Source organism: Abrus precatorius, unplaced genomic scaffold, assembly GCF_003935025.1.
Source record: "Abrus precatorius isolate BTA unplaced genomic scaffold, Abrus_2018 Scaffold7, whole genome shotgun sequence".
Lineage (NCBI taxonomy): Eukaryota > Viridiplantae > Streptophyta > Magnoliopsida > Fabales > Fabaceae > Abrus > Abrus precatorius.
The window spans coordinates 29,624,248-29,640,732 of NW_020874417.1; the positions used below are offsets into that span (position 1 = coordinate 29,624,248).

General features: G+C 29.7%; 1 protein-coding gene across 2 annotated transcripts; it reads right to left on the reverse strand.

Moving 5' to 3' along the window:
• Window positions 1-3,246: 3,246 nt before the first annotated feature.
• On the reverse strand, window positions 3,247-5,457 carry LOC113872943 (transcription factor HHO3-like). Of its 2 annotated transcripts, none has more exons than XM_027510846.1 (5): window positions 5,203-5,457; window positions 4,766-5,049; window positions 4,354-4,648; window positions 4,187-4,263; window positions 3,247-3,854 (listed from the first exon to the last, which is right to left on the reverse strand). In XM_027510846.1, the coding sequence occupies exons 1-5, from the start codon at window positions 5,441-5,443 to the stop codon at window positions 3,480-3,482; spliced, it is 1,272 nt and encodes a 423-aa protein (XP_027366647.1). In that variant the 5' UTR covers window positions 5,444-5,457; the 3' UTR covers window positions 3,247-3,479. The 2 variants fall into 2 exon arrangements, with proteins under 2 accessions (XP_027366647.1, XP_027366648.1); XM_027510847.1 differs by having other exon boundaries at window positions 3,283-3,854; window positions 4,354-4,636.
• Window positions 5,458-16,485: the final 11,028 nt, after the last annotated feature.

Genomic DNA, 16,485 nt, shown 5'->3' on the forward strand with positions numbered 1-16,485 from the left:
AAAGTTAAAATCATTAATATATTAGGTTGCAAGGATTTATTTTATTGGGATATAATTCATTATGCTTGAGATCACCATAAAAATTAATATAGAATACATGTATTATATGGAATTTAAATTAGGAATATCCACTTCCTTGCTTAAATTTATGCACCACCATATATGCTACGCATATATGCCTGCTAGCTAGCTATTAGCTAGGTAGGTATCACTATTATACACACCAAATTCATACCACTCTTAGGTATATATAATCTAATACATATTAAGTTAAATTTGTGGGTGTCTACACTACACACCCAATATATTTGGGTGTTAAAATATTTTTTTTAAAAAATGATTATATATATAAAATTGTTTAAATAATACTAATTCAATAAAAGATAATATAAAATAATTAAAAAATATTTGAATGCCCAAATGTATTGGGTGTCTAGACACCCATTTTGGGTGTTAGAATAGAATTATTGTTACCTAAAAGATAATCTAAACAAATGAGAATATACTAACGCATTCATTAGATAACCCCATGAGATTTAAAATAATATTCCTCTCCTTTGGAATATTCCTGATGGGGACCATATATTTCCTATGGGTGACTTTAATGACAATACTCAAATATGAATTGTTTTTTTCTTCCTTGGATACGTAGAAGGAGCTATATAAATACGTGCAAGCAATAAACTATAGACTGAAGGCTCCAACTGCAGCTTTTGTACTATGTTTTAATTTGTTTGATGGGCATATGATACTTGCTTACTACTCAGGGCAAGTGCATAACTAATAGTAATATATAATTGAATCTAGTTGGTACATGAATATTTAATTCTCAATGTTTCCAATTTTTTTTATTATAATCATCGATCGCAGATCGCCGCCATGCAAATAATAACAACATCAAGTACTGGAGTGCAGCATATATATAGAAAAGTTAAGAATTAGACTTTAGAAAATTTAATTGCAATTTTTCTTCTTTAATTAAGATATTTATTTAGGCATTGTCTCGAGATTATTTCTTAATTAAACATTACCACGACTAGAAAGTCCTCCCAATAATTCTCTTCTCCAAGGTTTAAGAACTTATTACGAACTCATATTTGAATACACTAACAGCCTTTTAAGCAGGTAAATAATTTTGCCAGAGTTAAATTCAGCAACTAAGAAACCCATCGAAACCAAAAGGGCCATGGAAAATCCTTTTAAAAACGACACTTGATGGAATCTTAAAATTGCCTCGACCTACTTACGCTACTTTTTTTAGTCAAAATATTAATTTTTCTGCGTTCAAAACACTATTAACTCCAACAAACCTTCATGTTTGAACTTTGACACAACCTCTAGCAAGAGTTGAATTCCATTACTACTATGAAAAAAGATAATGTGTAAAGAGGTTTAACCTACATGTATTGTATAAAAATGGGAAGACAAATTGGGTGACGAAGCGATCCACATTTGTCATGTAGAAGGTTGAATAATAGGGAATCCGTAAGATCATGCTTTGGGATAATCTCACTTTGAAATATATACTGCAAATTAACTTTAATTATCCATGTGATCGGAGGGAATATTATTGAGTATCTACACCTAACTCGCAATATAATTAGAAAGGTAGGGTGATTGAAAGCTTTGACCATTTTTGTGTTTCTTGTGTTAGTGCATGTTCATTTCTTATGCTTTTAAGGTCATTTTGCATAAAGTAATGTAGTTTGGGTGATTGCAGAGGCATTACAAAGGGTGTTGAGATTGAAAATGAGAAAAGAAAGGAGGGTAAAAAAACAGTATTGACTATTAGGGGGCAAGTAATCTTGTAATAGATTCTATTTTCTAACGATCATCAATGGAGATCTCACTTTTCTTTCAAATAGAAGTAGTTTACCGGCTAATTCTTATAAAAACTTTGGTCTTGTTTAGTGTACCTAATAATGTAAGACACGATACTATTTACTTACACTGTGAAGTCTCCTCATACAATGCACCAAACGCAACTTTTATTAGTTCATATTCAACAAAACAAACGTTTCCTAAGAGGATGTCAGTCACTTTAGACAAGTAAATCTTAAAAGAGATTTGTTGTGACTCAAGTTACAATTCTAAATCTTAAAACAATTTGTAATACCTTAATCTAAGTGGAATTGCATTGCATGCTTGCATTTTTTTTTATATATATACATAGTTTGCTAATTAATAATTTAATTTTTAAGTTCACAATAAATTATATTTATTAGGGTAAAATAAAATAAAAATTGGATCAGAGATAATAAGAGCATGTTTGTTTTCTTTTTTAAAAATAAAATATAATACAAATTTATACTGTATTTTATTTTTAAAAACAGAAAATTCTTTTTAAAAGGAGAAACAAACATACTCTAAATATCTTGTGATTAATTTCAATTATAAGCAGCATGTTAGAAATGCAATTAATATAAAATTATGTATGTGTATTTATTTAACATTTTAAGCTTTTGGATGAAGGAACGCGAATAGTTATATATATACTCTCTTCATTAACTTTTTATACTAACTCTTCCATCCAATTGGTTTTATGACTTTACCATACTTTCTTTGGGTGAGTGTCCAAGAAAAGACGAAAAAAGTAGTTCGATGATCAATGTAGAAGATTCCAACGAAGAATCCATCAGTGCAAATGACTTGAACACGTGTGCAGATTTTCGATGCCTTTTCTTTGGCATCTCTTTTACAACTTGCAAGGAGAAAAGAAATTAAAAAGGACCAACCAGCAAAACATATCTTTTGCTGCAGTCTCTAATAATCCAGAATTGCCATTTGGTCATATCCCAATTAGTTTCACAGTTGCAAGAGTTTTTGAGACTAAGGAAGGTCGTCAGCAATATTTTAATTCACAGTAGCCTTAGTTGGCATTTTCACAACTGACATTTGTCTGCATCTTACTTTGTCCTTTGTAGGTTGTTGGGTTCAACTATTCTTTGCATATTCTATTGGATATTCTTAGATCCTCCTTCAGAATCACCTTCCTAGCTACTACTATAATCTCGTTAACTCAAGGGAACTCCAACTTGTACATCCAAGAGAGTGTAGGTGGACACTCAGTTTAACACACCACCAAATTACAACAAACACAATGGTGTGGTTATAAGTTTGTTCATTGAGTAATGAGTATTATGACTGAGTCAGATAAGTAAAATCCCAAGAATAGTTTGAAATCAAAAGTTGTCACAATCTTGATAGGCTGTACCTATTGAAACATTGAACATGCTTGCAAATTTAAAAAATTGAAAATTTCAGTTCAATTTCTGTGACAAGGAGATAACATGGTGGCCAGCTATAACTAAAAGGGTGTGACTTATTTAACATCAAAACTGTCACTTTCTGTGTATTTTACCTCTATAATTTAAATCCCAGACAACAGGAGTAAAAAACATTTAGTACAAAAAGGTCAGAAGAAAACATCAAAGGGCTTTGTACAGGAATTTGGTTACAAAACTTAAACATGTTCAAACTCAATAGCCAGGAGAAGTAGTAGGGGTATGGGTGGAGGATGATGAGGCAGGGGAATTTGAATGCACAGCCCCTTCACTGTGATTGCCCCTTTCTTCTGAATTTGAATGCTCAAACAGCTCCACTTTCTTAAAGTGTGGCTTCTTAATTGAATCAGTTGGTGGATGTTTAACAGCCGGAGGATGTGTGGCCACAGGTGCATAAATACCTGCAGGTGCTGCAACTGTGGTCACTTCCCTTGATGCTGTTGAGGTAGCTACAGCTGCATATTCTGATGATTGAACAAAAATGTTCCCTACAAGGACAAAAGGTGCCGTGTGTGGATTGGCACTGTCGTGAACTATGGTACTTGGCCTCCTAGTGTGCAAACGGTATTTCTGTCCAAAACCCAAAAAGAAAACTTTAGACTATGATTGAGAATATGGAACAGTTGGAACTCAAGAATGTTAATTTAGTGTAACTTCTGAACAAAAACATTATCACCATTTTGTTTGGAATCCCTTAAAACTGGAGGGGAGGGTTTTATAAAACAAGAAAAAACAGTTTAAATATTCCATATCATGGAAAGAATTGGAGAGACTAAACAATAGAAACTTCAATAGCAAATCCGAAGACCCCCGATTATGATTTTACTAGCTTAAGCCAAATTTGATAACCAAACATTTGGGAATTGGGATATATTTATCCCATATATCTAACACTAACATACCTGTAAATGGCTTTTGACTTCATCATTTGTGAGGCCCTCAACATTCATTAGCTCTCTGATTTGCTTTGGTGTGGCAGCTGCAGAAGCCACCAAAATATCAATATGCAGTTCTATAACAACATCCTAAACACATAAAATCATAACATACTATAGATTAAGATACTCACAATCTGCACCCCCAAGCTGCTGAAGGGCGTGCAAGAAGCGCTTATGCAAGTCCTGTGACCAGCACCGGCGCTGCTTTCTCCGTCCCTCTCTCTCCTCTCTTTTACTGCTTCCAGCATTCTCCCCGGTGACTGTAATCGTCTTAGAACTCGCCGCGGGTACTCGGGCAGAAGAGGGTGCTTCACTCAATGATTCACTTGTCTTGATAGCTCTTTCTTCTTTGTGGAATGGCAGGAAAGCACCACCACTATTTCCACTTCTCTTCAAATCCATCACAGGCACTTTCTCGGTCACATCCTGAACAAATTTTCACACGAAATTGTACCAAAAAGTAATTCAATTCATCACTCCAATACAAAGCACAAGACTCACTAAAGCAATGGTAAAATGATAATTAAGCTCGATTTTTCTTACCTCCTCAGCGGGGGGATCTGGATTCCACAACTGAACAGATCTAAGCCAATCTGATTTCGTCTTATCATTGTTCTTATTATCCTTTGAAACATTTTGCTTGTGAGAATGCTGTTCATCCTCATCATCTTCATCACAATAAGGGGAAGATGCCCTTTTCTTAATTGGAATGAACTCCTCCAAAACAGGACCTTCCGTTGATGTTGTCTGCTCTGAACACTCCGATTGTCCATTCAAATTATACTCAGTTGTGGTGCCAGACAATTGCTGTTTGCAAGCTTCAATGGCTGCACAAAAACAAAGAAAACCCAGAAAAAAAAAAAAAAACCACATCCGGGTCTCAGAAAATCTTGCAACAAAGGAAAGGAGAAAACTTTAGGATCCTCATGCCAAAAAAACAAAAGGGTAGTGTTTGTTTGTTTGGTTGGTTGGTTAATTACCTTGTGTGACTAGTTCCAAGGAAAGAGGAAGCTCTTTAGGAAACACCTGAATCTTGCGGCGTTCTTCTTCCAATGCTTGGATGTAGTGAGGGAACCCCATCTTAAGGCGCTGCATTTTGAAGGTGGTGGCGTTAAGAAGAAGAAGGTGATGAAGAAGATGAAGAGGGAGAAGGAATATATAAGGAAATGGCGTTCTGTGGAAGCAGCAGAGAGGTCTGAAGAGAGAGAAAGAGCTTCTCATTGAAGAATATGGGATCTAAGCAGAATCAAAATTTGGAATAATTAAATAAACTTGTAAACCAAGAAATAGAAACAATTGAAAAAAAAAAATTCCCAACAAGGAGGGAAGAAAGAAAGAGACAGGGCGAGAAAAAGAGACAGTTAAGCGAACGACTCGGGAAAATATGGGGGCGGGGCGTCGCATACAAAACAAGAATCTTTGATTCATTTTATATTGTTTTTTTAATTAATTTGTTTTGCTGTTTTCAATGGCTTATTTATTTTGTAAAAAAAATTATTTATAAATTCTTATATAAATATCCTTACTTTCTTTAAGTTGATAATTACTAGCATCAGAAAATGAAAAGTCATGTCAGAAAAATATTTTTTAAAAAAATTAATCACCTGCTGCATAAATTAAATTGTTTAAAATCTTAAAAAATTTTGCCTAAATGCAAAACTAAGGTGTGACATGATAAAAAAATGCTTAAGACAAAAAATTTATTTAAAATAATATTATTTTAATAATAAATTTTTAAAAAATATTAAAAAAAGTTAGGGATAATTTTTTTTAATTTTGGAAAAGAAAGAAAACCAATGTTTAGTGTATAAAGAAAAATAAAAAATAAAAAATGATGTAAATTTTTTTAATTTCTTTTTAATTTTTTATATAAAGATTTTATCACTAATAAATCACAGACATTGATTTTAAAATTTTACATAAATAGAGTGCTGACCTTTTGGGTGTTTTATTCGCATTTTCATGTTGCGCTAGCAATTGCGTCACCCCCTTTTCTATCCATTCCCCAGTCACCATTCTTGTTTTAATTCATCGGATAAGATCAAGAACCCTTCTCCCCTATCCTTTTTCAGTCAACCTTCCTATTTTAATATACGGTTTTACTGCCATGCTTTTAATTATACACAATACAAATTATTAAATTATTTGTAAAAATATGTAACGAAAAGTATTTATTAAATATTATATTTACTGTATTAAAATTATCATAAAATATATTAATTTTACAAAATGTAGATTAAAATATTAATTAATAGATTATATATTTATAAATGTTTGAATAATCTAAAATTATATATATATATATATTTAATTATTACAGTGATTTAAGTAATAATAATAAATTGAAGATGCAATTTCCAAAATATGACACTAGACGTTAATTAATTTTATCTCGAGATTTATAATTTAAAAATATAAAGTACGGATTCCTATGCTAAATTCCTAATAATCTATATCAAATAAGGAAAAAAAGGAAAATATAAGAAAATGTGAAAAATAATCTTAAGAAATTACGAAACAGTTTATCACTCTTAAAAATTTAATTAAAATATAAATATAAATTTGTTTTTGTTTTAAATATAATTTTGATTTGAATCATCGAACCCAAATATGATTGGAGTGTACACTTGCTTATTATTATCCAATGAGAAAACGCGTGTCTTACGCGGCGTAATATAAATGGGTGCGGGTGTTTACAGGATAGGACATGTCTTGGCCTTTCGTAACCTCTAATGGCCAAACCTCAATTTTGCGTTTTTCATGCTTCTCTACCATACCAGCTGTAAGCTGTGCGTGACTTTTAATCCTCACCATATTCTTCTTAAAAATATTAGGAATCATCGCAATGACTTGACATTAGCCTAATCAGTCTTTCATATTACTATTCCTGTGGATATTCTCTCCCTCTCTCTCTCTCTGCCAAACTATTCTTAGTGTAATTTTTATATATACATTAGTTTCTTATTGATTAATATATTAGTTTTAGCACCATTGTTCAAATCATTTTGTCTTCACGTATTTCTTTGGTCCTCATTTTTCTGTCTGCATTGTCTGAACCCCTTCCCTTCGCACTGATTCACAATGTCAATTCTCATCTTGAATTGTTGAGGATTGAGCAAGCCGGGTTCTTTTTCAAACTCAGCCTTACTTTGTTAGCATCATTTTGAACGACATTGATAACTAGTAGAGGACGAAGGCTTAACCTGAATGAGTCTAGAATCAACACTGGCTAGCTCTACTTGGCCAATTGGTGCTATTTTATGTACACAATCGATTAGATTAGAAATTGAGGGTAACAACTCGTTGCTTTGTGTTGTGTTGGTTTTATTTTAATAATATTTTGATGAACAGAGAAGTCGATAAGGCATGTGAAAAGGGAACCATTTTGGGACTCATGTGAAGTAGTATTTATAATATTATGTATTTTCAGTTATTTAATACATTTTAACTAATTTTATTAAATAACGTGTAAAGTTATAATTTTAAGTTATAAACTATATAATCTTTCAGCTAGCTTATCAATTATAAGTTTTAAGCTTTAGCTAGTTTTATTGAATATAACTCAAAAGAAGAAGACACATAAACTAGGAAGGAGAGAAAATGGATAAGAGTAGAAAAAAAGAATCATATTGCTTATACAATGATGAAAAATGTTCTAACAAGCAACAAGTTTACATCAAAGGCCTATTGATAGACTTAGGGGAGTAGTATGTATAAGTTATGATGGAATTGGTTTTTTCTTGAGGAAGTCGGAAATGCCCCACTTTGATGACCGAAGTGCTGTCTGGAAAGATCTCTACACTCACCCACTGACTATATGTACCCTTTGTGGCATTCATGGATCCAAACAAGGTCCACCACATTGGGCATTCCCTTTACCCAACTTTACCATGTTTTGGAATCTTAACTAAGCTCTTGGGTCTTTGTCTAAATGGTTAAATGTTGAAGAATTTATTTGTAATGGCAACTGAGCAACAAAATTAAAGACCGATCATTCGAATTAATGCATGGGATAAATATAACCGATAAATGCCACTTAATTTGTAAAGTACTCTCAATTTTTCAAACTGGTCTACTTTTTTTTAGTATAGTTATGGCGAATATATAATGATACACATTCCCTCGTAATCAAAGTCGGAAATGGTTTCGGAGAGTTCGGTATACAAATAAACGAATATTAAAATTTCAGTTTTGTAACAACAAAACTAAACACGTTCCTATATAAACAATGTCAAACAAAAGAATGTTGTCTTCACACGTAACCTATTCATTTTGTACGAAAAAAGTTCAATTCTTAAACTTCAAATACAATAACTGACAACCTACTTAGTATTGCGCACATACAACATCCTTTTGCAAGGGAACAATGATCAGATAAGGGTTCAATGTATCAAAAAAGAATAATGCATTTACAGTTCAGAAAATAAAGCCTGATGCCTTGCTGTTGCCAGAGCAAGGAAGAGGACATGCTGCCTTCCTAGTCTGGCCTCGTGCTTTAGAAGAGTGTGTTTTTAATATTTCTAAATAATTTTCTTTTTAACTTTTAAATTTCAATACTTTTTTATTTATTTTTCCTTTTTCTTGCTTAATTATTCAATCTAAATTCATTTCTTGGTAAAATATATAATCTTTACGCACAAAGAGGATGAAAATAAGATAAATTATTTATTCTAAACCTATGACTTAGCCTATTATAAGTTTAGGATAAGTTAGACCTGTTTATTAAGTAAGTCAAGTTAAGGTTTATTTTAATTTTAAAATATCAATTTTTATATTATTCATTTTTTTTTAAGTTTACCAGTTCAATCCGTTTTATAACAATAATGATGATAATATATATTTAGTATTATTATTATATTACATTTTTATTATAGTTTTTTAATGTCATATATTTTTTATTCTATATAAAAGTTTAAATTTGTTAAGTTATATATAAATTTAGGTTCGTCCACCTATACATAAGTCTGCTTATTAATTTATTTATTGAATATTATAAAGGTTTGTTTTACTTTATTATAAAGTTAATTTTTAACTAAATATTTAAGTTAAATTAGACAATAAAAGGGCTTACATTAAATAAATAAATTATATTTAAATATAATTAAAATTTATAAAATAATAATTTTAAAGAATTCGACAAAAGTTAAAATTTAGAAAAAATAAATAAATACTGTGTGACAGTTATAGTGGAAGACACATTATATTGCATATAAAAATATAAGTACATTCAGTTTTAAGCCCAGCGCTCCTTCCTTGAGTTCTTTGTAGGTTGCATCCTCTTCTATCGTATTAAGACTCTTATTATTTTATTTTGTCATCTTCCTATCACCATCACCTACACCTAGTTCGCACATTCCTACATCATCCTCCTTCTCGAGTTTTGTAACGCACCCTAACTATATATGAAGAACTTTTATGATCACTCCAAGCTTATGATTTTTATAGGGCTTCACTTGTTATGATTGTGTTTGTCCGAATCCGAATACTGGGATGCTTAGCCAAATATACATAATTTTTTTGATAATTTGGTCGAATCTCAAACCTACTCTGCGCTAATAATCCCACTAAGGCTTTAATTATGCCTTACAAAGTGCTAGGTCAGTGGGAGTTTGATGCTGTTATGTTGCTAAATATTAGGGGATGGTCGACACACGTTTTACATTAATTATGAATAGAGTTAGAATGCTCCCCGTGAGGCTTAGGTAGTCTTCCTTTTTCCAGTTAGTTTTTGAGAGTGGGTTGAGTTTTTTACTATAATGCGTGAGTAAAATTAAGAGAGAAAAACCTATTTTTAAACATGTAACTCGCTGCTTACCATTGTTGAGTGATGGTTGGAACATTGGGACTAAACTCAAAGTGCAGAGTCAAATATAGAGTACCAATGGTTTGTGTTCTGAATAATATATTATTTATACAAATCGCAAAGTATCAAGACTTTAATTTAAACTGTACCAACAACACTCTTTTTGACTGCATTGAGTGCTTATCCTATTTTGCATTGACATTTGTGTAGTATATTGATTATTCTTTGCTACATTGCTGTAACAACATTATCAACCCTTCTGTCTTAATAAGTAGGCACCTATTTTGGTTACGGTTACCATATTGAACCTGTGCTTGGACAATTGCCATTAGCTGTGGAAGTTCGAGTCTTATTTAGGTTTTCACTTTTCTTTTGTAGCTAAGAAAAAATTATTATATGGTTCTGGAATCCCAACTAATTAAAATACAATAGATATGTACTTAAAAAATTTTCACAACTAAGGCGAATGAGTGATAAGAATAAAAATAATATGATAATTTACAATCTCAATATTATTTATGCATTGTTATATTATATATATAGTCTTAAACTTTCAACTAATAATTTTTGTGGAGAATTCAATTTTGTTGTTCCCATTTTTCTTTGAAAAAAAAATTAGTAATACTCTCTTGCATTATTCTTTTTAATCAAACTTTTTTTCTCATTATTAATCTTTAGGCATTTTTGTTTGTAAACTATTATTATTTTTTATGTCAAAAAATATTAATTTGTAATGGATGTATTTTAAGCTCATCCAATAAGAACAAATTTTTAATGAATATCTGACAAACCAACCAATAAGGCCTACTTATGCTATCTATGGGCTTAAAAAGGCTAGCTCTTCCATTGCCCATTGTGGGTTCGTACTATAAATAGGTCAGCCTTGGTAATATGTGCAGTGTGACAATCTTGACCGTCGTTGCCTTTAAAGTACAGCCATGAAAATAATCTTGATTTCTCATATTCATAATCAAGTTGTCCAAAATTAGACTCCACAAGCAAGAAGGGTGTGTGCATCTTGAAGGGGAAGGGAAAGATAAGAAAGGAAAAAGAGAGAAAAAAATGAAAAGATGCATTGTGTTATGAAAGGTAGAAATAAAATTGATATGTGAAAAAATTAGCTCTATTTTTTGGATTGTTTGTTCTGATCCACAGTCATCTTGTTTGTTTCCTTTATTTCTTGATAATTATCGAAAATATCACCTACTAATGATTAAATATTTTTTAAAATTGATCAGTTTGGAAGGTATTTTAATCAATTAAAAGCTTGACAACCAGGTGGAGGCCGACATTAATCAGAATGCATCTCACTTAGAATATTTATTTTGGTTATTTTCACTTGGAATATAAAGTGGGCTAATTGGAGCCCACATATTTTAGTGATATAGTAGTGAAAATATGAATACGAGACCCACAAGTGCCACGAGCCCAAGGAAATAAAGCCCATTTTGCAAGGCTGAAATCACTGAAACAATGTCCGTTCTTGAGAATTTAGTGATAAGGTAGAGAAACTTGGTATAAACAAAGCTGGGTGCAAATGATGTTACATGCGAAAAACTATGGGTATGTTTGTTTTCCATTTTTAAAAGAGTTTTTAATTTTTTTTAAATATAGTATAAAACCTCCCTCTCATTAATTAAATTAGGAGGATATATAATATTTTCTTGCATGTTAAATAATTATTATTATTAAATTTATATTAAATATATATATAATAAATAGTAAGGTTAATAAAATATTTTAAAATTTTTAGTTTAGTCTCCAGCCTCCTTTCATTTATTTATTTTTGTCCTTAATGTTATCAAAATATTTTAATATTATTTTTTCATTGACGGCGTCGATTATACTGACAGAAAAGTTTGACTTAGATCCAACGTGTTCGTTTAGAACCAAATTGAAATATAAAAACAAAAATTAGTCGTAAAACTTGAGTACAATTAAATATTTTAATAATTAACATAGCCTTTATTACCACTCATTCTTTAGAAAGAACCAATGTGTTGCCAACTGCCAAGTACGTACAGCAATGGTAAAACAATTTCCTTTTAAACTTTTGCAATATTACTCGATAAGAATTTATATTTAAAAATTTTTATTAAAAATGATGGAATTTAATAGTATAAATACATATAATTACATTAAATTTTATATTTTTTAATAAAAATGTATTATATATGTCATCTTATTTAAAAAAATTAATAATAAAATTACTTGTACTTTCACTGTTTGCAGATGAAATTCGCTCTGGTTTCCTAATGAATTTGGTTTTCAGGTAAAATAAATGGTTTTTTCACTCGCTCGTTAACAGAGTGGGACAGATATTGAGGTGCTCATATTATCGATTACTCGTTATTTTTCGAAACTATATTATAATCTTTGCTTATGTATTTGAAGAAAATATTGTGTTATTATTGTAATTTTAAGTCTTAACTCTATATTTTTTAAATTCATGTATCATTTAACTTACTTTTTAAACATAGTTTTGAAGAGTTTTTTTCAAACATCTTTTTAATGTTTCATAATCTATCAGATATCTAAAAATATATATGGATTCCTCTAAGGCTAACTGAAATAAATTTTAAAGTTATTTAGTATGGAAGAAGTATAAAAGACAGTGAGAGAAAAAATATTTAAATTACTATTTATTAAAAGCTAAATTCAAATAATAAAATCAAATTTAGCTAATAAAATAATACGTTTAGAGAAATTTTCACATCATACCTAAACGATTTAATAATATAAATATAAAGAAAAACATAAAAAATTTAGAGTCGCCCAAAAACTATCTTATTTAAAATCATTATTAACAATAAAGCTTATTTTTTAGTAATTAACATAATTATATTTATTAAGAGTGAAACTTACTACAAGTTGATTCACGTATTCACTCGTATATTATACTATAACTCAAACTTAATTAAATCTTATCCATCTGTCACTGATCATCGATGCTCTTAAGGAAAAGAAATCTTTTGATCAAAAGGGATAAAGTCTAGAAATTTTTAAAAAATGGATATATAAAAAATAATAATATATTCTAATATAAACTGGATTGAAATTATATGAAAACAAGAGCAAAAGGCTGTGACTGAATCAATGGAGGGAGAGAAAAATAGAAGAACACTGAGTGAAAAATAGCTGCAGAGGGGCAACGTGAACTGGGAAAGAGGCAGTGACATAACAATGGTGAGTTGAGTGAAAGTGTGAGATAGCACTGTTGGGTTTGTCCAAGTTAATTTCCTTTCTCGTACAAAAACAACAAAATGGCAAACTTATCTGTGTCTTTCCCACATTAAAGTCCCACGTCTACCGAATTCACAAGGCAAACTCATGCACGAGCTACAGTACTCCTTTTGGTCCCATCTCATTCAATCCATGTGTTGGATCATCGAATCCAAAGCCTCTGTGCATTCTCTCTTTCCTTTCTTTGCCAATTCCAAACTCCTTTTCCTTCACCATAATAAATTCCTGTTTTAAAATTTTTGTCTCAATGAGTGTTCCAAATTCCATTTAAAAGGTATCCAATAAGGTCCAAGTATGCATCGATTTCAAGGTCTTCACTTAATTCCTAAGTATGTTCCATCTTAAGTTATTGACATGTCTCGGAAAGTGTTATTTCCTACCCCAGGTTTTGGAAGGACAGTTCCTAGATAAGGCAAGTTGTCTACTCCATCTTGTTTCAACAAAACTTGAGGAATAATAACTTAATTTTATAACTTTTTATCTTAGCCTATGCTTGATTTATTTATTTATTTTTTATAGTTTTGTGAAATAGCTTTTAAAATAAATAATTATTTTCTTTAAAAAATTAATTCAAATATGCTTGTTGTATCCGTGCTTCTATAGTTTAGTGCAGCGCAATGATTATTTCTTTCATGTGAATAGGGGGCACTTTTGTTTCAGACATTCCCGTTTGTGATGTACCATGAAGAATCTCGAGTCAATTTGAATAATGACTCGGTAAAAGAGTAAATATCTTTACAATTTTACGCTGCTAAATGTTGTAAGTATTTAAGGAAATAAATGATAAATGGTACAAAGCAGGCCTTTTTATGATATTTTAAAATAATATATATTAAAATATGCAATATAAAAATTTAAATATTTTCATTGAATTTTTTTAAAAATTATAAATTAATTTTTTAAATAAAATTAGCTAATTTGTTTGAATTTTGAAATTAGCTTATTTTATTAAAAATTACAAATAATAATTTATAATATCATATTTTATAATTTTTTAAAATTTCATATTTTGATATATAATATTCTCAAATCCAATATTTAAATTAATTTCTCACAAAAACATGAATGGAAGCTGTTGAGATTTGATTAGAAAATCACATCCATTTACCATGTATTGATGAATACTCTTTGCTCGTACGAATAGGAAAAATTAATATTTTACTTTTTTTATGTTTTTAATTTATTTTAGTTTTTTAATTAAATCTTACTTGATAATATGATTTTTTGTCTTCATAATTAGTAAATAAGGCTAAATTAAAATTAAAAATAGAATACTAATACAAAATAAAAATTTTAAAAATCAAATCAAATTAAATAAATAACCATGGTATTGTAATAAATTGTACGCACGTGATGAACTTAATAGGATATGTGACATCAAAGTAGTTGAAATTTTGGTCAGGAATATGAAATATTTATATTATTACTTTTGAACAGAAATGCCATGCACTAATTCTTAAACATTAAATTTATCTTCACTAATATAAGTAGCCATTATTTAATAAAAAAAAATATTAACATTGTAAAACATTATAATAACATATGTTTTTTTTTTTAAATAATGCCCTTATTACGTTAGAGTTACAATGCTTTTTTAAGTATTTTAAGTTATTCACGTATTCTGACATAATCATAATATCAAATATTTCTTTTACTCAAAAAACATCTGTCATCCGAGTCTGACGAGAGGATTATCATGAGTTGGGGAAACAATAACTCTACACCAGCCATAAATACTTTTGGGAAATTTTGTAATTAAATAATAGAAGATAATTTTGTTAATTTTAACACAATAGAATAGTATATTATTTATAATAAAAAGTAAATATGAATTATATTTATATTAATATATTATTTAGATCTTTAACTTTGACAATTTATTAAATTAAAATATATTTATTTAAAATAAAATTTTAACCCTCAAACAAACTCACGGGGCTTTATGCAATGCTAAAATAAATACCCTTAAACATGTATTAAAAACATTAATTAATTGACAAGTAAAACATGTAATTAATTAAGTTACATACTTAATTAAATGCTAACATAATAGGTGTTTTACACACTTATTATCTCCCAAGTTATAAGACATGCAACATGAGAGCTTTGGCTCAAATCTTGTAATGCTTATAAAATTCTCTTTTCCTTCATTCTTTCCGTTTGAAATCTTTTTCCAAGCTTATGTCAAAGTTCAACTCAACAAATTTTTTTTCTTAAATTAAGACAAATATTTTTTATTTTTAAAATTTCAAGATAAACTAATACAAACATATTAATTTAATGATAAAGTCATAAAACTAAACAGTATGAAAAATAAATTCAAAAAATTATGCAGACGGTACACTTTTTATTTATTTACTCGCCTAGTCGCCTTTCTGATTCTCGTTTTTTTTTTTTTTTAAATGCCCCCTTGCTTTCTATTTTTCATTTATAAATGTCACGTAATTTCATGCAAAACGATCTCACACTATTTATCAAAATTCTTAATTCAATCATATTCCAGATGTGTAAGCTTTTATCAACGATTCTTAAATTACTGCAACATAGTATGGATAAATGTTACAACAGCAATCAAATATTTTATAATTTAAATATTATATGTTACATCGACTAAATGTTATTATTTTTTAACGGCGTTGTTTATAGTTTTTTTTTTCCCTACCTATCCATAGGACTATCTTTCCATCCAACACTCTCTTTAGTGGAATGATAGCGGTCTTCGTCCCATATCTCAAATCATTAAAAAATATTTTATAACCTAAATTGTATTTTTTTATGTTACATTGAGAAATATTTTTTCCCATGAAATAAACTAAATCGGCAATTGACTACGTGCCATTTGTGAGTGAAATTTTTGCAGGCACATAATAAGAAGCAGAGCAGTGATAACTGATGTATCAAATCCCTTGTGTTGATAGACAGGTGTTGGTAAACTTTGTTGTCCACGTCCACTTTCTTCTTCCCATCAAACAAACAAGTTCGGGAGAGAGCAGAACAAAAGTCAATAATCTATGCAGCCTACAAGAAATCTCATGGCAATAGGTATACTGAAACTTGCTTAGAACATCTTTAGTGGATATAACTTAACAGTCAATACTATATTCCACCATTAGAAATTTAGAGGCTAATAAGTGAGAAAGAAATAGAGTGTCAAAGAAATTTTCCTCTCTAAGCAGCTAAATTTAATATACATATACAATTTTGCTACTGTAATTGA

Excerpts from the sequence above, each read along its gene's own strand:
- LOC113872943 (XM_027510846.1), bottom strand. The coding sequence starts at position 5,443 with ATGAGAAGCTCTTTCTCTCTCTTCAGACCTCTCTGCTGCTTCCACAGA. Across the intron at positions 4,264-4,353 it reads GCAGCTTGGGGGTGCAGATT|CTGCCACACCAAAGCAAATC; the intron begins GTGAGTATCTTA and ends TGGCTTCTGCAG. Across the intron at positions 3,855-4,186 it reads AAGTCAAAAGCCATTTACAG|AAATACCGTTTGCACACTAG; the intron begins GTATGTTAGTGT and ends GGTTTTGGACAG.